At 42.3% G+C, this 23,765-nt stretch overlaps 1 protein-coding gene across 1 annotated transcript; it reads right to left on the bottom strand.

Moving 5' to 3' along the window:
- Positions 1-122: 122 nt before the first annotated feature.
- Positions 123-23,471, bottom strand: LOC141018937 (NACHT, LRR and PYD domains-containing protein 3-like). Its single transcript, XM_073493689.1, has 10 exons — positions 23,227-23,471; positions 19,247-20,981; positions 18,980-19,153; positions 17,315-17,488; positions 6,902-7,075; positions 5,154-5,327; positions 4,863-5,036; positions 2,074-2,247; positions 1,398-1,444; positions 123-1,056 (listed from the first exon to the last, which is right to left on the bottom strand). The coding sequence occupies exons 1-10, from the start codon at positions 23,282-23,284 to the stop codon at positions 467-469; spliced, it is 3,474 nt and encodes a 1,157-aa protein (XP_073349790.1). The 5' UTR covers positions 23,285-23,471; the 3' UTR covers positions 123-466.
- Positions 23,472-23,765: the final 294 nt, after the last annotated feature.

The following is a 23,765-nucleotide window of genomic DNA, read 5'->3' as shown; positions in this document are numbered from 1 at the left end:
ATTGCATTGACACAATCATTGTATCAGAAAAAATATCAATTCTGGCCCATATTTTAACTGCACTTGTTTTGTTTTTTTTGTTTTGTTTTTTAAAAGCAAAGAAATTTACAACAAAGGTCTAATCATTTTTAAACATTTTAATGCAGAAATCTTTCATAACATATCTTTTAAAACAGTACAAGGCCATAACTGAAGACAAAAAACTATTTTTACTAGGCATCAATCTACAAAATAACACATTACCTATATTGAGTTCAGTTATCTGCTTTATCTCATAACATTAGTCTTAAACCCATGTTATGCTATGTTATTTGCTGTATCATTACCTCCAGCCCGAACATTAACTTATTGCTGATGCAAAATTAGCATCCCTAAAAGTCACCCTGAACTGGGTTTGTTATTTCTTACACAACTCTTCTAGATATTTATAGCAGATAATATCCTCAATAGTGTCAGAATTCTGCACTCACTGTCTGACAGATTCTGTTTCCTCATCTTTCTGACACAGAGACAGCGAGGAACCACAGCACCACGTGCTAAAACCACCAGACCTATACTCAAAGCCAAACCCAGGGTAAAGGGGTTCAGTGAATCTGGAGTAGACAGTGTAGACATGTTCCAGTGCGTCACAGTGGACTGTGTAGAAGGACAGAGAGCCAGCAGGCCAGTCCAGATACACTGCTACTTTGTTACTGTCTTTGCTAGGACTACGTATCTCTGTTTCTGTGTTATTGTGACAAAGATAGGACCAATGGTATAACTGCAGACTCAAGGACTTGTCATTCCTCCCAAATTTGCAGTCATCACCATCTCCTCTCCTGCTGATTCCTCGGTAAGTCACTGCTATATCAAACCTTCCCTTAGTCTCAATTTCCCAGTAACAGCGACCAGTCAAACTGTTTCTACACAGCACCTGTTTGCAGCAATCAAATCTCTCTGGATGAAAGCTATAATGCTGTTCCTCTTCCTTCTCCACGTATTCAACCCGTTTGTTGTCCTCAGACAGTTTAAGCCGTCTGTGTGCTGTGTTTGGGTCCAGTGTGAGTTCACAGGCATCTGATGGAAAGAATAAGACACGATAAAGCAATAGAACACGCTTGTTATAGTCTAATGTTTAGTGAACAATATACAGTGCACACATACACATATAGTGTAGTGCTGTGCTATGAACAGGCACAAAGCAGTCACTTCCAACTTTCATCACCCCAAATAGATACATTGGTAATATATGTAACAATATGCTAATATTTCATATGAATCCACAGATAAAACATGTAATGTATTATCTTTAACATAATGTATTGAAGAGGCCATCATTTGTCTTACTGTATGTTTGTGTGCAATATAAACTATATACTATACTTTATACAGTCAATGGTAGTCACTAAAATACGTACACTTCTGCAGGCCACGTTGTAACCTCTGCTCTCCACCATGGTCCACTCTGAAAGAATGGAAAAAGGATCAAAAACAAATCTATAGAGGCCCTGAGGTGCAGACACAATGACAACTAAGAAACAGCGTTCCACAAAACACAACAACATTACAGAAAACACAACAACATTACAGAAAATAAACGATTTCAAAAAATATAACAACATACTGTTTGTTTTTTTTCAATTTGATGCTGTGTTCTCTAAGATGCTGTTTTATGGTTTTGTTGTTTTCTTACATATATTCGTATTTGCTGAAATCTTATTGTGTTTTTGCACTTTAGGGCAACACTAATACTGTCTGTGACTGTATAACTAAGAGCATTACATATCCTTCATCAGAAAAAAATCTTCCAACATGAGTTCAAATTAATGCCAAACAACCTAGAGTCTTATTATATAAGTTGTTGCAGACCTTTCTATCAGTTATAACATTGTTCTCACCAAAGTCACACTATAAGCAATAACTTTACCATTTGTCTGTTTTCTCCCCAAAGGTTTGTCCAGTGGTTTCCAATCATTTTTCCCAATTTAAAATTACGTGTAATAATTGTTACATGTAATAACTGAATTATGTTTCAATATTTCTCTGCCCCTGTCAAAGAACAGGTGTAAGCTATCCGCCCTCAATGAGCCATACTTTAGATTGTCCAGTCTCCACTGCGGATCCTTCAGTCCAGCAGAGAGGTGTGTCACCCCTGTGTCTCCTGGATGATTGTAGCTCAGGTCCAGCTCTCTCAGATGGGAGGGGTTGGAGCTCAGAGCTGAGGCCAGAGAACAACAGCCTTCCTCTGTGACCAGGCAGCCTGACAGCCTATTAACATTGATGCATAGTTAGTTATTTGTTGTTTACCACATTTTTGAATGGTCTTTCATGCTTTGAGGTTGTAGAAAGTCATCTTTGTAAATAGATGTTATATTGTATTAATGGTTTGCAAAAACAAAAACAACAAAAAAAATGTGGACAAGGAGAATCAAATGCTGTACAGTGATTCAAAAAGAAGTTAAATAAGAATGAATAAGAAAATGACAATAAATAAGAATATGACAAATCATCAGTCACTGGTAAAAGAAAATGGAGGCTAAGCATTGAAGTCTTTGCAGATTTAAAAAGGAACAGATTCTTGTTTCAGTGTCAAGTGTACAATACTGTCCATAACAAGCTAGAACAACTAGATATGTGTTGTTTGAAACTGATGTCAGGGTTGGAAAGTTATTCTAATAGTATTTTTGTTATATTTGTAGAACATCTCAGCAATCAGTAAACCAAATGCCCTGACAAACAACAGAGAAAAAATGAGCAACTCTGGCAGTTGCAGGACTCTGATAAGCCCATCCAATCATCTTATTCAGCCTATATGAAACAAATGGACAGTCTACCTGTCTGTCTGTCTACATACTCGCCTGCCTGCATGCACTCTACCGTTTGCACTCTGCACTTATTGTGTATGACCGGAGTGTTCCTCAGTGCTAGACCAATGTATTGCTAAAGCTATAGCAAGCTAGTGGCACAAGAATGGCAGAGAAGGGACTAACAAAATAGCTTGACAACAGTGAATACTAATAATAGCCATGTTTGTTGTTTATGTTCATTATGATAATATTGTGTTTTCTTACATGAGAGTCAGACATGAGGTTGTTGTGTATGGTTGGTGATGACAACGATGTGCTGCACTCACAGTATACAGTTTACCTATACCTAAGCCAAGCAGAGCTGGTGGGATGTTCTGTTGGATACTTCCAAAGCTTATCTTGCTTTTGTCAGTTTCTACAGTCTTACCGACCCCAGTGTTAAATTTTAATTTTTTTTTTTGCACACACAATTTTTTGGTTAATGTAGTTGTGATATGATATGCGGAAGGCAGCCCTGCTGTGTATTCCTTTTCTAAAACACCAACCATGCCCCCTAGTGTGAAGATATCTGTAATTTCACAGCATAGAGTGGCACTTTCCTTCTGGGCTTTTCTCCTTAAAATTCGCTCTTTCACAGCTTTCCCATTTTTCTTGTTCTCTCTTTGACCTAAGCTGTTGATTTTCTTGCCACCCTGTGGCCATGCAGTGACTGAAGGTGGCCTTGATGTCTACCTGCATGCGACTGAGCATCAAATTCTATGTAGATCCAAACAGGAACAGGTCCCTCTTTCACTGCCATGAGTACAATACTGACAGCTGGATTTAACAGGGGGTGTTGTTTAAAACTTCAAAACTTCAAAATAGAAATAGAAGGTTAATCACGGGTTACCACTGTTAAACTGTATATATCTATTCAATTTGACCACAGAGCTTGACACACGCATGACACAAGCCAGTCACGCAAATAATGTGGCTGCTCTAACCTGTTAACATGGTTGCCAAGATGTTCTGCCACAAGCTGCTCACACAGCCTGTGTGTCCAGCCTGTAAGAGAATGACCCGCTTTGAGGCTTTCAGCACAATGATTTATAGATCAGCACAATGTCTGGCCTTAGTGTTGTTTTGGCAACTGTTTCTTTGAACTTATGTTGGTTCCTTGTCAACTTTCAGCTCCCAGTCAGCCATTGCTAGCAGACCAGAGAAGGTGGTCCTGGCAGCTGATGATGGCTTTTCCCTAGCCAAAAGCAATGGTCTTCTTCAGTGGGCCTTCAGGACTTGGTCATGGCACCAGCAGTAGCACCCTTAGCCCAGGGATTTTGAACTGCTGCTACTTGGCACTTGGACTTGCAAACTGAATTGCATTTGATGCAGCCTGACCTTCTAAAGCTCAACACATTAGTCCATGAGACTGCTTGCTCACATTCTGTCCAGGGACCATACTGCAGCATTCCAACTATCCAGCTGGCTCTCTCTTTCCTTCTCAACATTTGCTTACACCTCATACTGGATCAGCAACCTCCGATTCTTTCTTTGTGGCTTACTGTAACGTGTAGGTGTGGATCTGCTATATTGGCAAGACCTTCCAAGACACACTTTACCACCAGCACCCTGTGCTTTAGATGCAACTTGAAGACAGTATCTGCTTCGCTCCACTTTCACCCTGTCCTGATCTCAATACCGGCCTGATAGACTTGAATTCGGGCCTGGCCTGCTGACCCTCCTCTCAAAGCCCTTGATTATGGAGATAAGGACCTCATAAACCAATAGGGGACAGATAACCTGGGAGGATATCATGCAGGTATATCCAGGTTTTAAACTTGCCAGATAAGCCTGACTTTGACTCCTAAACTGAATTGAAAACATTTTTAGGATTAGAAGCTGATATGGCCGTGATGGTCAGGCTTTTACTGACTGTTGGCCATGTAGAGTACATTTGTCGTCTGAATTATAGTTTTCTTCTATGTTCAAACAGCCATTATTGCAGAAAAGAAGAAAAACATCAGTGTAACTGGTGATTCCAAACGTATAAACAGTGATGTATGTGAGAGATGCTTTATGTGTCAATGGGAATCTAACCTGAGAGTTTCCAGTCTACACTGAGGACTCTCAAGTCTAACAGAAAGAAGCTTCACTCCTGAATCCTGCAGGTCGTTGGTACTCAGGTCCAACTCTTTCAAACTGGAGGGCTGAGAGCTGAGAGCTGAGGCCAGAGCTTCACAGCTTCTCTCTGACAGCAAACAGTGACTCAACCTGGATAAGAATTAATGATGATTAAAGACCGGCAACTATTCAAAATATCATTGTAAAATCTTTTTTTTTTAAAAATACCACAGTCTCTAAAGATAGCACACATGTCACTCTGCTGACCTGAGACATTCCAGGGTACAGTGTGGACTCTGCAGTCCAGCAGAAAGGAACTTGGCTCCTGAATCCTCTAGGTTGTTGTTAGTCAAGTCCAGCACTCGCAAGCTGGAGGTCTGGAGGGTGACAACCGAGGCCAGAGCTTCACAGCTTTGTCCTGACAGGTCACAAGCGCTTACCCTGAAGAGGAAGGAGTTATAAACAAAAATCTTAAAGATTACATTTGTGATATTTAAAACATTAATAAACCATCAAATACTATTTTAGAAGGAAGAATATTGATGCGGCCCTCATACAAGAATCACATTTACGCAGAATAGATGTTAATCATTTATAAAATAAATATTATAAGATTGCCGCTTCCTCTAGCAAAAGCAGTAAAAGAAAGGGCTGCATTGTTTTACTTTATTGAAAATGCTCCATCACAATAGATAAAACCAGTAAAGACCAAACAGGCAGGATATCCTATACATGTACCACTATAAGAGCCAAGAAAATTGCTTTTGTTTCTGTGTATGCACCCTCAGTGTTTGACACAAATTTATTTCCGCATCTAACCAGTGAATTGTTATCACTTAGCCAATATTCCTTAATTTTGGGGGGGATATGAATGCAGTAATAGACTTGAACCGAGACAGATCAAGGGTCAGAGACTGAGCCAGTGCCAGTGACCCTCTTTTGTGTGGCAAGCAACTAAAGGGTTCATCAGGGATTTCACGTCCTCATTTGCTGTCCATTTGAAAAAGAGCAGAGACGCAAAATTTGTTGAATTGGAAAAACAGTGTCTATCTTTAGAACAGTCACTTAAGGCAGGTTTTTCTAAATCAACACTAGATGGTTTAATGACAAGTCGAACTGAATTAATCAGCTATAGTGGAAATATCTTTGGCAATCAATGGAGACACTTGGTCTTGGAGCCAAATTTATTGATATGGCTCTTGTTTTATATGCAAATCCCACTGCCATGGTTTCAACTAATGGACTGCATTCAGAACCCTTCTTGATTGAACGGGGCTCTCAGCAGGGGTGCCCACTGTCACCCATGCTCTTTGCGATCTCACTGGAACCGCCGGCCCAATGATAAGGCAAAATAAAATCTGTAATATCCAAATTAAGTCAAGTAACAACTCAATATCGCTGTTTGCAGATGCTATTTTATTGTATATCTGTGATGTTAAAATATTCCACCCTGCAAAGCAAGAAATTCCCCGTGCAGAGGACTATTGTCAAGGATTTATGCCAATCAAACAGATGCATCTGTAGGAGAACCTCCAATAGTTAGAAAATGGGAAGAGGATTTGACCTCTGATACATCATTAAGGCCATTCCCAACCCCTACTGCTCTTTCTGCCAGCCTGAACAAATTGGAACTTAATTACATATGGTCCAGGAATGTGAAAAGGTGCATGAATTTTGGGATGAAACAACCTCAGTAATATCTGATATGATTGGCCATCAAATCCGTATCGACCCAAATGTTTTGTTACTTAATGACACTAAATTCAATTTGTTTGATAAACAGAGGACAATTGGAAGGGCACTATCAAAGAAATAAAAATAAAAATAAACCGGCAAGTTTGGGATTGCTTCCTGAGCAGAAAATGACGTCACACTCTACATGACTGTACACCATTCTTTGTTTATGAGCTGGGATGGCTGCACATGCATCTTAGTGCATGAGTCTCTCTCCATCCTCCTTACATCCATTTTCAACATGGCAGCCAAGTGAGAAGCTTTATCAGAAACCTGCTGACCTGAGAGTTTCCAGTTTACAGTGTGGACTCTCCAGTCCAGCACTGAACACCTGCACTCCTGAATCCTGCAGTGTGTTCATACTTAGGTCCAGCTGTTTCAGACAAGAGGACTGGGAGTTAAGGAAAAAGGCCACAGCATCGCAGCTTCTCCATGTCAGTGAACAGCCAATCAATCTAAAAAATAGTGTAACCCACCTGGTAGTGAGTAGCACTGGGCCAGAATACTCTAGATTCTGAGGGAGGAGTGATGATGGAGAATAGGATTGGACACCGATTGAGTAAGAGGCAAACACACAGAGGTGAGTTGTAGCAGAACAAATGTATTAACACACATAAAGAATTAACACTTTTACAATTGCGGCCGGCCTTAAGTCCATTTTCTTTTAAATTGTCTTTTTTCCTGAATCGGGTGCACCCTTAAAAAAAAATAAGTTTGTCTCTTGTTTTCCAGAGGAAAGAAAAAAATATGTATATAGTCCCTTTAATCTTTTTTCAGTCCTACCACACCGGCAGGATGACAGGTGAAGAAGGAGAGAGTCCTCTTCAGCACAAGTCCAGATGTTCACACGGTTAGCTCGCCATCTCCTTCGTCAGGGAGAGAATCCAGAATCCAGGGTATCCAAAAACCCAGCCTGTTTAACACAACAGGGCTTAAATAAATCTATTCACTTTCTTTTAACTGTACAGTTTGTATTTCCTAAATATAATCAATATCAATGTCTAATGTTACTTTTCACTGTTAACTTATTACAAGATAACTGCAGCATTACAGTGTTAGCATATGAAATGTCAACTTCACTGTTTTTTCCTTTTGTAATGAAAATAAAATCATTAAATGACTGATAAACAATCAAAATCTACATGTAAATGATTATAAAACCACTTACAGTTCAATGGTAAATACTCACACTGGATCAAGGTAAGTAAAATAATGTAATATGAATTTATCACGTGCCTGTGTGCACAGTACTGTACTACACAGAAGAATTAAGCAGCCTTAATGAGGTCTTTCTATTCACACAATGTAATTAACACACACATACTTGTTTTCCACACATAAACGCACGCACGCACACGCGCACGCACGCACGCACGCACGCACACACTCGCACACACTCACGCTTTTCTCTTCTTTCTCAAGAAAGTAAACAACACTGCGAGCTAATGCTTCGGCTCGGTGGCTAACACACCACGAGGAATATGCTAACTTGCGGAGCTAGCCGCTAACCACCACACTTCACAGCACTCACCGGGAAAAGAAAAGAATCAACACAGGTAAAGTTCCCAGGGTCGCTTCTTCGTGGTCCGCCAGGCACTCATTTATCGGCTCGAACAGCTCCTCTTTCTCCACAGTTCCTCAGTATGCACAATATCAAGTGTTTTTCCGACTTTCCTCACTCTAATGTCCGTGTTTGTGCTCTCCTCCTGCTATCGTTGTGTGTGTGTATCTCTGCACGTCTCACTACCTGCACCAAGGAGGCGGAACATAAGCTGGTTTCACCAATAGCAATTCGGCTAATGGACTATGAGCGAATAAAATCACTTTCTTCCACAGAATCACTACTCGAAGCGGAAGCGGACCTCTGGGATAAAATTAATAAATAAATAAATTAAATACAGGATGAAATAAAGACTCTGATAAGAAATTAAATGAAAATAGTGCTCAATGAAAGAAAACAATATTTCTAAATGTTGTAACATTTTTCCCTTCTCAACAGGTTACTCGTTCAACAAGTACATTTTCTTTTCTTTTCTTTTCTTTTCTTTCAGGTTACAGAACTAACAGACTTCTCTTTTTTTTCAACAGGTTACACTCTCCCCCTTTAAATGTATGCACGTCCCGCTGCATGTTCAAAGGGCTGTTTAGTAACTACTGTCTCTGTTACTTCAAAGGGAATGTTTGTTAACCAATCTCTACCAGCACTATCATTGAGAGAATTGGTGAGGGCGGTACTCAAACCTTGAAACAAGGAAGTAACAACAGAAACTAGGGGATTACCCAACTCAGGGTAATGGAACCGACGTGCTGGCTCACGTTGTCTGAGTGATCTCCTAATATGAGTTTCTGTTTCTGTTTGTCCCTCTGTCTCTTCTCGAGATGGTATCTCTCCTTCTGTATGGTCTTTAGCTTTTGGTTCCATAAGACCTTCTTCCACAGATTCTGAAGTTGTATCAGGTAAGTCTCCAGGTAAGTTATGAGCTTCCATTTCAGGTAAATCTTCATTTTCATTTTCAGGTAAGTTTTGAGTTTCCGTTCCAGGTGAGTTTCCTGTTTCGGTTTCAGGTGAGTTTTCCGTTTCCTCTTCAGGTGAGTTTTCCGTTTCCTCTCCAGGTGAGTTTTCCGTTTCCTCTCCAGGTGAGTTTTCCGTTTCCTCTCCAGGTGAGTTTTCCGTTTCCTCTCCAGGTGAGTTTTCCGTTTCCTCTCCAGGTGAGTTTTCTGTTTCCTCTCCAGGTGTTAGGGTCTTGGAATATTCAATTTCTCCTTCCTCCTCAGTCATACTGACATGATCGGGGTGGGGTTTTGCAGGGTCTTGACCACGGTCGTGCGGGGCAGGTGCAAGACTGTGTCTTGGCATATCATACACCTCCACGAACCTCTGCTCTTGAACATTTGGTAAGGTAGCAGTTGCATACCAGCTTTCATTTGTGTCATTATCTGTATCAAAGGGCTCTTCATCTTGTTGAATGGCACTTTGCTGCCTTGTTCGAGGTCTCTTTGGACTGCTTTTCATGTTTGTTTCCTCTCTCTCAGTTTCAGGAAGAAATCCACAAGGAAGTAAAAGGTCTCTGTGTAGAGTCCGTGGTGGTCCTTCCTCCTTTTCCGGTTTCACAGAGTAGACCGGTAAGTCTCCCATCCGCTTGGTAACCACATAAACTGCAGGCTCCCAACGATCTGCCAGCTTATGTTTGTTGCGAAGGCGGAGGTTACGGACGAGGACTCGATCCCCAACAGCCAATGTAGACTCTCTGATGACTCTATCAAATCGCCTCTTGTTTTTTTCTGCGACCTTGCAAGAGTTTTCAATGGCAACCTGATAACTTTCTTCCAGGTGAGATCTCAGGTTCCTTACGTACTGAGAGTGTGAACTGGGCTCTTTTTCTTTGACTGGCAACCCAAAGGCTATGTCTAAGGGTAGCCGTGGTTGTCTCCCAAACATTAACTCATACGGCGAGAACCCAGTGACGTCATTCCTCGTGCAATTGTAAGCATGAGTGAGAGGTCTGACATGGTCTCGCCACTGAGTCTTCTCTTTGTCTCGTAGGGTGCCTAACATGCTGAGGAGTGTTCGGTTATACCGCTCGACAGGGTTTCCCCTGGGATGGTAAGGACTTGTTCTCACCTTACGAATACCAGCTAATGCACATAGCTCTTTGATGGTGTGAGACTCGAAGTCTCTACCCTGATCACTGTGCAAGCGTTCAGGAAACCCATAATGAACCAAGAAGTGTTCCCATAAGGTTTTTGCGACGGTACTAGCTTTCTGATCTTTGGTGGGGATGGCTACGGCATATTTAGTGAAGTGGTCCGTAATGACAAGGATGTCCTTGGTGTTGTGGCTGTCCGGTTCTAATGAAAGAAAATCCATACAGACCAACTCCATTGGTCTAGTGGTTCGGATATTCACTAGCGGAGCAGCCTTGTCCGGTTGGGTCTTTCTCCGAACACATCGCTCACATGTTTTCACCTTCTTCTCTACTTCGGCGGCCATCTTCGGCCAGTAGAACCGTGATCTGGTGAGTTCAAGAGTACGCTCAATCCCTAAATGCCCCATATCATCGTGGAGATTCCTGAGTGCAATGGGTCTTAGGACATCCGGAAGTACCAGCTGGAACAAGGTTTGTCCCTCACACTCACGTGTTCGGTACAAAATGCCTGACTTCAACTGAAGCCTTTTCCATTCTCTTAGGATCGACCGTTCTTCAGGAGAGTCTGCTGTGTGGTCTGCAGGTAAGTTGTTGGACTCCACCAGCTTGATAACTTTGTCAAGGACAGGATCTTCTCTTTGAAGTTTCCTGAGGTCAGACTCACTATACTTAGGTACTGTTAAGGCCCCATCTTGTGACTCATTTTCTTCAAAGACAGCAGGGATTGCATCTGCTTGAATGGCAAGGGATTCAATGTAGCCATAGAAAGGTGAGAGCTCTTGAACCTGTTTCACAGTATGTCTTTGACAGGTAGCTTTAACAACCTCTGGGGTCACCAGTTCAAACTTGTCCATGGATGTTAATAGCTGGGAGGTGAACCGGTCAATCCTTCGGCTCTCTTCCTGCGATGCAGCATCATTTTCCAGGGCACCATGGTGTCTCCTTGACAACCCATCTGCATCTGCGTTCAGCTTACCAGCTCGATACTTGATATCGAATGTGAATGTCGAAAGTGCAGCTAACCAACGGTAGCTCGCGGCATCAAGCTTGGCTGTGGTAAGTAGGTAGGTCAAAGGATTGTTATCTGTGATGACAGTAAAGGAGTTTCCATACAGATAATCGTGAAACTTCTCTGTGATGGCCCACTTAAGGGCCAAGAATTCAAGTTTGTGCGCTGGGTATCTTGCTTCACTGCAGGAGAGTCCTCTACTAGCATAAGCGATCACCCGCAGGCTGCCTTCCTGCTCCTGATATAAAGCAGCTCCTAATCCTGTTGTGCTGGCATCCGTGTGGAGCACATAAGGAAGCTTAGGATCTGCATAACCAAGGACTGGGGACGATGTTAACTTGTGTATTATTGCCTCAAAGGCTTGTTGACACTCGGTACTCCAACGTTCACCAAAAGGCTCTTTTGGGCTGAGGTATTTCCCATCACTGAGGCTAACCTTAACTCCTTTCCGCCCTGGTGGATATCCAGCTGTAAGATTAGTCAGGGGCTTGACAATCCTTGAATAATCTTTCACAAACCTCCGGTAATAACCAGAGAATCCCAGAAAGGATTGGAGCTCCTTTAAGTTCTGTGGTCTCGGCCAGGTTTTCAGGGCTTGCACCTTTTCAGGGTCAGTCTTCACTCCATCGCTGGATACAATGTGCCCCAAGTAACGTACTGAAGTCTGAAAGAACTTACATTTATCTGGTGAAAGTCTCAAGCCATATTCCTCGAGACGGCTGAGCACATGGATGAGCCTAGTCTCATGTTCTTCAAGAGTGTCTGAAAACACTATAAGATCGTCAAGAAAAACCAGGACCTCCTTTAGATGGATGTCACTCATGCACTTCTCCATGAGCCGTTGGAATGTGCTCGGTGCATTGGTGACTCCCTGGGGCATTCGGTTGAATTCCCAGAATCCAAAGGGGCACACAAAGGCGGTTTTATGCTTGTCACTTTCACTCATCTCAATTTGATAGTATCCAGACTTCAGGTCCATCACGGAAAACCACTTCGAGCCAGTGAGAGCGGAAAACGACTCTTCCAGGTTTGGCAATGCATAAGAGTCTTTTATTGTTTGCAGGTTTAATTTTCTATAGTCCACACATAGGCGGACATCGCCATTCTTTTTTCTCACCACTACGATCGGTGATGAAAATGGGGACTCTGATTCTCGGATCACACCTGCGTCATGAAGGGTTTGAAGGTGCTTTTTGACTGCTTCATAATCTCGAGGATGAATCGGACGGGGTCTCTGTTTGATTGGGGTCTCATCCTTCAGCTTGATGTGGTGCTGGATTTTGGTCGCATGACCAAAGTCAAGATCATGTTGGGCAAAGACATGAGAGAAGCCATTTAGCTTAGCGGTGATTCTCTCTTTCCACTCCTCAGGGAGAGAAGGGCCGAAATCAAAGCTTTTCCCAGGACACCTTGCCTCTGCTTGGTGAGTAGAGCACTCAACAACATGCTTCTGAGCCTCCTCATGGACTACATGATGATTCTCGATGACGGCATCTGTAATAGTCAAGTCTGCAATAATGCAATTGGTAGGTAGAGTGATGTCATGTTCGGTCTCATTTCTAAGGAGGACAGGCAGCTTGTTGGAGCCATGCTCTGGCAAGGAAATGAGACAACAGTCTACAAACACACCACCTGGCAGGGTGGATCTGGATGGTTGCTCTAACAGCCCATATTTCTCTGTGTTGACTGAGCTGACACACATACAGCCTTCAAGCAGCACTTTTTGTTTTGCTGGAAGGACTTCATGTTCTCTCCCTCTGAGCTTCACAAAACCAAGCTTTCCACTTGTTGCTTGTTTTCTCCTCAGTTGTAGTGTACGAAGGACGTGACTGTAGCCATGGCAAGGTGAGCTATGGGAAAATGGAGACTCATCACAATACTGATCAAAGAGAGGGTCTAAAGTGTTGGTTCCGATTAACAATGGAACACCACTATTTGACCGGAGATCGGGAACGATTAAAGCCAAGGTGGAAATTTCAGGCTCGGACTCAAGAAGGGCTTTCGGGAACTTGAGGTCAACCTCCACATATCCCAGGTAAGGAACGGGTTGGCCATTTGCTCCTTCTACTTCAAGGATATTCCTGAGGGGTCTGATAGGATGCTCAGACAGATGGGTCTCATAAAAGGATTTGGCCACCGTGGTGACCTGTGACCCGGTGTCAAGTAAACAACTGCAGTCCACCCCACCCACATTTACACTGGCCGTACATTTGCTACCTACAAGATGTTTTGGCAATTTTCTTTCTTGTGTGACTCTGTGCGAGTAAATTGCAGGGTTTGGTTCACCTGTAGACGGGGGACATGGTGGTTGCTCGGCTTCCATTTTCCCCACAACGGAAGCCCGTTCTAGTTTAACCGGGGAGTGGTGGGTGAGCCATTCTGGGCTTCCCAAGCGCGCTGCTTCTCCCTGAGCTCTGCCTTCTTGGCCTGCACAAGGGTGGGATTGGGCATGTTGTTGCATGTGGATGCAATGTGGCCATCCTCACCGCATTTAAAACAATACCATGGCTTGGGTTTCACCATGGCCGTCATTTGCTGAAGCTGTCCATCCGGCTGGGTATTTTTAGTCTTTTGTTTCTGTTTTGTACTTATTGTGGCTTTCTTTGTTCCAGGCTTCTCCAAACTGCCTGCACTGAGTTTTGCGACCTGAATCTGAAGTTCAGCCATCTGCTTCTGGATGTCTTTGGTCATGGCTAAGAAGGTTTGTTCTGCTTCCTGCGGCACGCTAATATCCTCTGTGTAGGACATGTGTGCAGCCTGCATGTTTGACATGGCTTTTGGCTTGGTAAAACCAAGGTGCTGTTTCATTCTGCTAGCTTTGTTAGCCTGTTTGTCTTCTTCAGTTCGCAGTAAAAGAAGAAGCTCTGCAAATGATGGCGGCTTACTCTTGAGCTGCTCAAGCTGAAGACTGGTGATGAGAAGACTATTCCAACATCCACGACAGAACTGCTTGAGAAGCTGTTTGTCAATATCCTGAGCAGAAATTCCTCCTTTACTCACCACATAACTTAAAGCTGTGTGAAGTCGCTGCAGGTAGTCTGACGCTTTCTCCCCAGCATTTTGATTGTTGTTCAAGAATCGTGCAAAAAGCTCATCCCCATCTTCGACAGTGGCATAAGCAGAATCAAGTAAGGTCAAGTACTCTGTTGGTGAAGCTTGAGGCCCTAATGACTTGATTATGTTTGCAGCTGGAGATGAAAGACTTTCAACAATTTTCCTTACCACTTGGGAGTTAGGGACTGCTGGATCATTCAAGCAGAACTCCACACTGTTGCGCCATGTCTCGTAGTCGACCTCAAAGGCTGGCTGAGGAAGTCGCCCAGAAAACTGTTTCAGTTTACAAGATGAATGAAAGTGAGATGAAATTTCACTGCTCTTGACAATGTGTTCAACCACAACACGTTGCACTTCCGGCGTGCTGAGTTGATCTGAAGACAAGTGGAAAGGGCTGGTTCTTTCTCCTCTTGGAGAGAGAAGATCTCTTACTTCGATGCCAGTCTGGGGTCTGTAGGAGGTCTGACTCACCTCAGTGGGGGCACTGACAAAGCTAGGGGCCGTAGCTTGGATATCACTTTGTGTAAGGGGCGGCCCAGTTTCCACAGGGTTTTCACTGGTCTCCGCTGGGGTCTCAGTTCTAATGGATTCACTGATCCTAGCCAGCTCCTCACGGAGGATGTCTCCGAAATCCCTGCCGCTCAACTTAGCCAAGTCTTTCAGCCCAGAAAGGTAAGTATTTGTTGCACTGGTGCCCACATCACTAGTGTAAACACTAGCAAGACTCTGAACAATGTGGATAACTTCAGGCTTGGTAACACATGGTCTTCGGTAAGGTAAGACAGTGGTTTCAAGGTCTTTTACAGCACTGCCATGCTCAAACTCTGCAATTGCCTGAGTTACAGGATCTGTGGTAGGTACTTTGATTATTCTAGAGATAGACCCATATTGCTTAAGAACGTCAAAGATCTCATTGTCAACCTCAGTATTGGTTAAGCCACTAACTAAAACAGCATTTGGGATCTTGACACCCTCTGTCACAATGATCTCCATTTTTAAACAAGGTAGAACTGAACTGTCAATGAACTTAAAAATGGGATGAATCAATGTAACCAAAATACCTTAAAATTTTTTTTTTTTTTTTTTTTGCACTCAATTACTCAAAATGTGTCCATTTAATCTGATTATAATGGAAAGGTGTGAATTAAATGTCTCCCTCCTGGCTAGCTCGCCAAGTTTTACTGTGTAACCCACCTGGTAGTGAGTAGCACTGGGCCAGAATACTCTAGATTCTGAGGGAGGAGTGATGATGGAGAATAGGATTGGACACCGATTGAGTAAGAGGCAAACACACAGAGGTGAGTTGTAGCAGAACAAATGTATTAACACACATAAAGAATTAACACTTTTACAATTGCGGCCGGCCTTAAGTCCATTTTCTTTTAAATTGTCTTTTTTCCTGAATCGGGTGCACCCTTAAAAAAAAATAAGTTTGTCTCTTGTTTTCCAGAGGAAAGAAAAAAATATGTATATAGTCCCTTTAATCTTTTTTCAGTCCTACCACACCGGCAGGATGACAGGTGAAGAAGGAGAGAGTCCTCTTCAGCACAAGTCCAGATGTTCACACGGTTAGCTCGCCATCTCCTTCGTCAGGGAGAGAATCCAGAATCCAGGGTATCCAAAAACCCAGCCTGTTTAACACAACAGGGCTTAAATAAATCTATTCACTTTCTTTTAACTGTACAGTTTGTATTTCCTAAATATAATCAATATCAATGTCTAATGTTACTTTTCACTGTTAACTTATTACAAGATAACTGCAGCATTACAGTGTTAGCATATGAAATGTCAACTTCACTGTTTTTTCCTTTTGTAATGAAAATAAAATCATTAAATGACTGATAAACAATCAAAATCTACATGTAAATGATTATAAAACCACTTACAGTTCAATGGTAAATACTCACACTGGATCAAGGTAAGTAAAATAATGTAATATGAATTTATCACGTGCCTGTGTGCACAGTACTGTACTACACAGAAGAATTAAGCAGCCTTAATGAGGTCTTTCTATTCACACAATGTAATTAACACACACATACTTGTTTTCCACACATAAACGCACGCACGCACACGCGCACGCACGCACGCACACACTCGCACACACTCGCACACACTCACGCTTTTCTCTTCTTTCTCAAGAAAGTAAACAACACTGCGAGCTAATGCTTCGGCTCGGTGGCTAACACACCACGAGGAATATGCTAACTTGCGGAGCTAGCCGCTAACCACCACACTTCACAGCACTCACCGGGAAAAGAAAAGAATCAACACAGGTAAAGTTCCCAGGGTCGCTTCTTCGTGGTCCGCCAGGCACTCATTTATCGGCTCGAACAGCTCCTCTTTCTCCACAGTTCCTCAGTATGCACAATATCAAGTGTTTTTCCGACTTTCCTCACTCTAATGTCCGTGTTTGTGCTCTCCTCCTGCTATCGTTGTGTGTGTGTATCTCTGCACGTCTCACTACCTGCACCAAGGAGGCGGAACATAAGCTGGTTTCACCAATAGCAATTCGGCTAATGGACTATGAGCGAATAAAATCACTTTCTTCCACAGAATCACTACTCGAAGCGGAAGCGGACCTCTGGGATAAAATTAATAAATAAATAAATTAAATACAGGATGAAATAAAGACTCTGATAAGAAATTAAATGAAAATAGTGCTCAATGAAAGAAAACAATATTTCTAAATGTTGTAACATTTTTCCCTTCTCAACAGGTTACTCGTTCAACAAGTAAATTTTCTTTTCTTTTCTTTTCTTTTCTTTCAGGTTACAGAACTAACAGACTTCTCTTTTTTTTCAACAGGTTACAATAGGAAGTGTTAGAGACAAATATACAATTTTAAAATGCTGTTTTTCTATTTAATTAGACAATCTAGGTGTCTGTATCTGCATAAACAAGATCTTCAGCTAGTACTAGGTAGTGTCACACTTTAAATGGCTTCAAACACATTTAAGTGGTTAGTCATAGGGTTGGCTGACCTGAGGGATTCCAGTCTACAGTGTGGACTCTCCAATCCCACAGAGAGCAGCTCCACTCCTGAATCCTGCAGATGGTTGTTAGTAAGGTCCAGCCTTCTAAGACTGGAGGACTGGCAACTGAGGACTGAAGACAGAGCTTCACAACTCTGGGATGTCAGTTTACAGTCACAAAGCCTGAAGAAGAATAAAAGATGAAGATGGGCAATTATTTTTTTAATAATTGCAGTCTGAAAGAATGTTGATTTCCCTTAAAGGAAAATTCCAGTATATTTCAACCTGCCAAATTTCCCAAAGGTGTAGCCATTGTGAGTCTGTGTCATGCTAACGTTAAACTTGGCACTTCATTGTAGACATTCGAAGGAATAAGGACTTGTGCAATACATAATAAAATGGGGCAAGCTGCACAAGCCTCTTATGCTTATCTCTGACTTTAACTGAATGACCAGTATGACCAACTCAAACCTGACTTTCACTGCCTTCATACATCTGGCATACTTAAATAGCTATCTGCTCCTCACCTTACAAAGCAGCTTGATTTGTGAGATTACAGGATTAAGTGATCTTGCAAATACATTTTGTTGGGCAAGCTTTATGCTGTAACAAAGGCGCAGCTGATGCAGCAGATTGTGAGCTGTAGTTTCACGGTAAGCACACCACCAGGCTGCCACAGCTGCAGTGTCTTTAGGCTCGTTAAGTGAAGCCGATATGTCGGGTGGTGGAGCTTTGGCAGCAAGCAGTTGGCCTGCTTGCTCCTACCAACGACTTAAGACACCCTTACAGCGAAAAGTGGCTCCAGAGAATGAGTTAATAGGTTGGTCAGCTACTCCAGCTCAAGCACTGCCAAAAACAGACATTACTAGAGCTTGTGTCAGTTAACAGTTACCCCTGGTTTCCATCGGGCACGTGTCAATGATTGTTATGTGTGCAATGCTATTTTGCTCCGTTCGCCACGCAAGATGCATATCCCACCGAGGGCATTGTGGAGCGTGTTGTTGGCTGATACAGTAGCCCTCCTGAGATTTTGCTTATTTCATTACATTCTCCTTGATTTTTGTGCTTCTGCCATGGGTGAGTATGCTTCGTACTTAAATGTAAATGTTCTTAGATGTCTGATGTAGTGAAGTGAAACATGATCCTAAAATGGTACAAGGTGTTTCATTTTGAAAATTGATTGGATGCACTATGCTGTTCCTGTTTTCCACAGCTGGTGGAAACGTGAGCATTGACTAGAATGGCCAGGATCAGCTCTGTGATTGGTCCCGGTGGAATGTAACGGTTAGAGTCAGCCATAGAGAAGGCAACCAACCACACAGAACAATTCAATGACATGGACAGATAACAGAATGCATTCATACTGATTTCTCTTGTTAGATCCATGAACTTTTCGAGCAAAATAGCCACATGGTTGGTAGATATCATCAGAGTCCCGCCAAGGAAATGAGCATTTTTCACGGCAATCAATTAATTTTTTTAAGATATTTCAGATAATATATCTGGACCAAGGTGGTGGACTAACCAACTGACTTTGCTACCCTAAGAGGCACACCACTATCATAGCTAAAAAGTCTATAAAGTGTAATAATATATTTTAAATACCTACAAAACCTTAACAAACTGAAGTAAAATGTTATTATTATTATTAAATTGTCATTAAAGCAAGCAGACCTGAGAGTCTCCAGTTTGCATTGTGGATTCATCAACCCCCTTGTGAGCTCCTGGACACCTTCATCCATCACATGGTTGTAACTCAGGTCCAGTTCTCTCAGATTAGAAGACTTGGAGCCAAGAACTGAGGCCAGAGCTTCATAGCTTCTCAAAGACAGGTTACAGCCACTCAGCCTAAAGATGTCATAACCAAAGAAAGAATGAGCAAGAACCTAAAAATAGAACATAATATTACAGTATTTAATATGTACTAAGTTGTAAACCCACATAGCTCGACGGGAAGCCTGAACCACTGGCAGCAATCTCAGAAAACCTTCCTCTGAAGCAGAGAATTTTTTCAGGTCGAACACCTCAAACTCATTCTCTGATGACAGTAAGATGAAGACCAGAGCTGACCACTGAGCAGGAGTCAGTTTGTTTGAGGACAAACATCCTGAACTGAGGTACTGTTGGATCTCCTCAACTAGAGACTGATCTTTCAGCTCATTCAGACAGTGAAACAGGTTGATGCATCGCTCTGGACAGGGATTCTCCCTGATCTTCTTTTTGATGTACTGGACTGTGTCTTGATTGCTCTGTAGGCTACTTCCTGATTGTTTCAACAGGTCTTGGAGTAGTTCTTGATTGTTCTGTAGTGAGAGACCACTGAGAAAGCGGAGGAACAAGTCTAGGTGTCCATTTGTACTCTGTAAAGTCTTGTTGACTGCTGACTCGTAGAGTTGGTTTACTGCTGATTGCTCTGTGATGAGCACAGACTGTTTGGAGGTTGATTGTTCTTCAGACAAGAGGTTGATACCTGAGTTGATGAATGACACTATGACATGAACAGCAGCCAGGAACTCCTGGAAGCTCAAATGGACAAAGAAGAAACGTCTGTCCTGGTTCAGCCCATGATCCTCTTTGAATATCTCTGAGATTACTTCTGAGTACTCAGAAGCAGCCCTAATGTCAATGCCACACTCCACTAGATCTGCTTCATAGAAGATCAGGCTTCCTTTCTGCAGCTGCTCAAAAGCCAGTTTCCCCAGGGACAGAATCATCGTGCTGGTCTCTGTGCTCCAGATTGGATCTGTCTCAGCTCTTCCATGATCTTTGACATTTGCCAGTTTGGACTGAACTACCAGGAAGTGTGTGTACATGTCAGTCAGAGTCTTGGGCAGCTCTCCTCTGTCATCTGTTTTCAACACATCCTCCAGAACTGTCGCAGTGATCCAACTGAAGACTGGGATGTGGCACATGATGTGCAGGCTTCGTGATGTCTTGATGTGGGAGATGATCCTGCTGGCCAGTTCCTTATTCCTGAATCTCTTCCTGATGTACTCTTCCTTCTTTTGATCAGTGAACCCTCTCACCTCTGTCACCATGTCAATGGACTCTCGAGGGATTCGACCAGCTGCCTCAGGAGTTGTGGTTATCCAGACGCAGGCAGAAGGGAACAGTTTCCCCATGATGAGGTTTGTCAGCAGCACGTCCACTGAAGCTGAGTCAGTGACATCACTCAGGATCTCGTTGTTGTGGAAGTCCAAAGCAAGTTGACACTCATCCAGACCATCAAGGATGAACATAGTCGGGAATTTATCGAAACTGCATGTTCCTGCTCCTTTGGTTTCAGCAAAGAAGTGATGAAGAAGTTCCACCCAGCTGTATTTCTCCCCCTTAAGCAAATTCAACTCGCGGAAAGTGAATGGAAATATGAACTGTGTATTGTTGTTAACTTTGTCTTCAGCCCAATCCAGGGCAAATTTCTGTGTTGTGACAGTTTTCCCAATACCAGACACTCCTTTCAACATCAATGTTCTAAGTGATCCATCTTGACCAGGTAAGAGTTCAAGTAAGTCTCCTATATTGACAGTGCGTTCCACATTTTCATCTGTGATATGGAGCTCAGTGTAGATCTCATTCATCAACATCTGCTTCCCAGATTTTGTGGCTTGCACAAACAAATGCTGAAACTTTTTCCTCAGGTTGAACTTGAGTTTGCGCTGGCAATCAGTGAGAGCCTCTGAAAGAAGAAACAACAGATATACAAATGGAGTAATATAATATTTCCAGATAAATGGACACAATCAATACAACACTGACATACTGTATATTCACATTTGTATTCCCAACATTTAGCCAAAGAAACAATGTATGGAGTTTGTTGAGGCCTCGTGCCCCATAGGATAGGAGTTACCTGGGAGTGTCACCTTGCTTAACTTTTAGTCTTGTAATTTATTTTAATTGGAGCCATGGGCTGAGATCCTTAAGGGCCCAGACACACCAAACTGAGATCAAAGAACTAGCAAAGGCCGACTGTTGCGCCGCCTCACATCACCTGTGTCTCGGCCAAAAAGCTGCACTTGTACAAGTCGCTTGTCAACAACAGCTATCAGTCAAATAGCTTGTAGTCTGTATTTTCCATTCAAAAAGGGAAACTGGAAGTCTCATTTCTGTGGATGTACAAACTGTTGTAACGATAAAGCAGCATTTTTTCACACCACTCTCACTAATATACCAACTTCTAAATGAATATGTCTGAAAAGTTTCAATGAATAAGTCACAGGCACTGGCAAAGGTGGAATTGAAAAATAAGGAGTAACCATGCTAAATGGGTAAAATCGTGGATACTACAATAACTTTGCCTATCTTTTCCCCTGTCTCTTTTGTGCACTGATTCCATTAGCTGAACAGCCAATCAGAGCGACTTCTCTTCTGATGGGTTCTGCTGCCAATTCAACTACTCAATTGGCTGAAAAGCCACCAGCAGGGGCCAACTAGTACCAATGGTGCAGGGAACATGGAAGGACAATCACCGATGGCTAACATGGCTAATTATTTAATTTTTTAATTATACAGGATAGCTTAGAGAGATGACAGGAAATGGGATGAGAGAAAGGGGATGACATGTAGCAAAAGGCCAAAGGTCAGATTTGAACCCTGGGCTACTTCGGCACAGACTCAGCCTCTGTACATGGGGCACATGCTTTTGAAAAAAAAGATAAGCTACAGCTATTGAGTCAGTTAATATGGCATATTAACTGAGATGTCCGGATGGTGCAAGGAAATTCTTGTCAGCACCTTAAGTTGCCACTGACACCTGCAAATGCCTCTACTGGTTATAAGTGGTAGGGCAAACCAGTGGGAAGTTGGTGAGAGATCATGTCTTTGTCAATGCACTTGCTTAGTGACTGCTAATAGCTGGAGTAAAGATACTGTCTCTGTCAACACAGAGGTGGAAGAATTGGTATCCACGAGTCATAACAGGCTGGACAAACTGGATGCCTGTTGTAACAGTAAGAGTTATTTAATGTAGCGTCACTAGGTAGCGCCTCCTTTTGTTTTAATGGGTAATGTGACCCTTACGATGAAGAAGAGTAGCCTACTTCCGCTCCCTATGAGAACAAGGATGACTTCCCTTTTCTTTTGTTTTATTTTGTAAAGTGTTGGTAGAAGAACCTCGGCCTGTGTTCATTTACATATATGACTGTAACATTAGTGCCATAGAGACCTGGCATGGTATGGTCAGTAGCTTAATATGAATAAAAGTGCCGTGCGGAAACCCACACACGTTGCCTGCCATCTCTTGAGTAACCGGTGGTACCGGCACAAAAGTGGACCATCACCATCACCTTCACTTCACCAGACCACGTTAGACTGTGTATGCCTGAAAGTGAAGAAAGAAAGTGCACAGGAAAAAACTGCCCCTCACCTGTTGTGTGTATTCTCTTCATGTCTGTGACATATTCTACACATACAGACATTAAAACTGTAGTGAAGTGCTGGCATGATGTCAATATGACCGTCTACTGGTCGTTTTCAGGTCGATTTTTGCCAACTACACGTGTCGCTGTAGAAATAGGTGACAGATTTAATTTTGAAAGAAAACTGGGGCAATGCAAAAAATAAAAGATAATAAATCAATTTAATCAATATTGGCTCCGGTGCATTTTTGTCAGAGGGACACAGAATTGTACTCAAAATACAAATACAGACGTCCAACAAAGAATACCATAAACGGGCACCTCCCCAGCAACAAATGTTTGTTCTCCAAAATGTTCAATGTTATTTGATCTGTTTAACTGTGTTTAAAGGGTCTCTTTGACTAACACAGCAGTAGAGCAGTGATATTTCATGGATGGTGCAAGTTGTATATCTTAACCATGGTCACAGGTCATTACCCAGTGTAATTCATAACACTGCGATATATAACTCTCTTCTTCTGGTGACATTTGAAAATGAGATTTATTTATTTTAATTGTACTTACCTTTGGATGTTGAGTTGATATTTGATAAACGCTGCACCAAGTCATTCTTTTTGATCATCTTCAAAACTTTGATGGTCACCTCCACTGCATTTTTGTCATAGGTGTCAGTGATTTCATCCACTGTGTCCAGCCTGTCTGCATTCACTAAATGGCTCCTTGGAATTGCTGGGAAGCCCTCTAAGATGTCAGCCTGCTGCAGGAACCATTTGAACTTTTTAAACTCTTCATCTGCCAAATCCTCTAAGGTTGCCAGAAGCTCTGCAGGTGTTGCCATGGTTTCCTTTCACTGCAATACCAATAAACCTTGGTAACAGTTTAACATAAGGGTGCAATCATTAACATCAGTTCATACACGGAAGTATGTTATGTACTATTAAAGCTATACTACAGTTTGGGCACACTAACCAACACTGGTATTAATGTATTAAACATTACATAATATAAACTAAACTTGTTAACATTTATTGATGATGTGTGTATTTATGAAACAGGTAGTCCAGTGATTTTAATATTGTACTCCCATAAAGTTGTGAGTCTAT

Source organism: Pagrus major, chromosome 23 (assembly GCF_040436345.1).
Source record: "Pagrus major chromosome 23, Pma_NU_1.0".
Lineage (NCBI taxonomy): Eukaryota > Metazoa > Chordata > Actinopteri > Spariformes > Sparidae > Pagrus > Pagrus major.
This window is presented reverse-complemented; position numbering and strand designations above follow the sequence as displayed.

Coding starts and splice junctions, on each gene's coding strand:
- LOC141018937 (XM_073493689.1), bottom strand. CDS start 23,284: ATGATCAAAAAGAATGACTTGGTGCAGCGTTTATCAAATATCAACTCA. Junction 1,445..2,073: donor TGGAGACTGGACAATCTAAA/GTATGGCTCATT, acceptor CCATTCTTTCAG/AGTGGACCATGGTGGAGAGC. Junction 1,057..1,397: donor ACAACGTGGCCTGCAGAAGT/GTACGTATTTTA, acceptor TCTTTCCATCAG/ATGCCTGTGAACTCACACTG.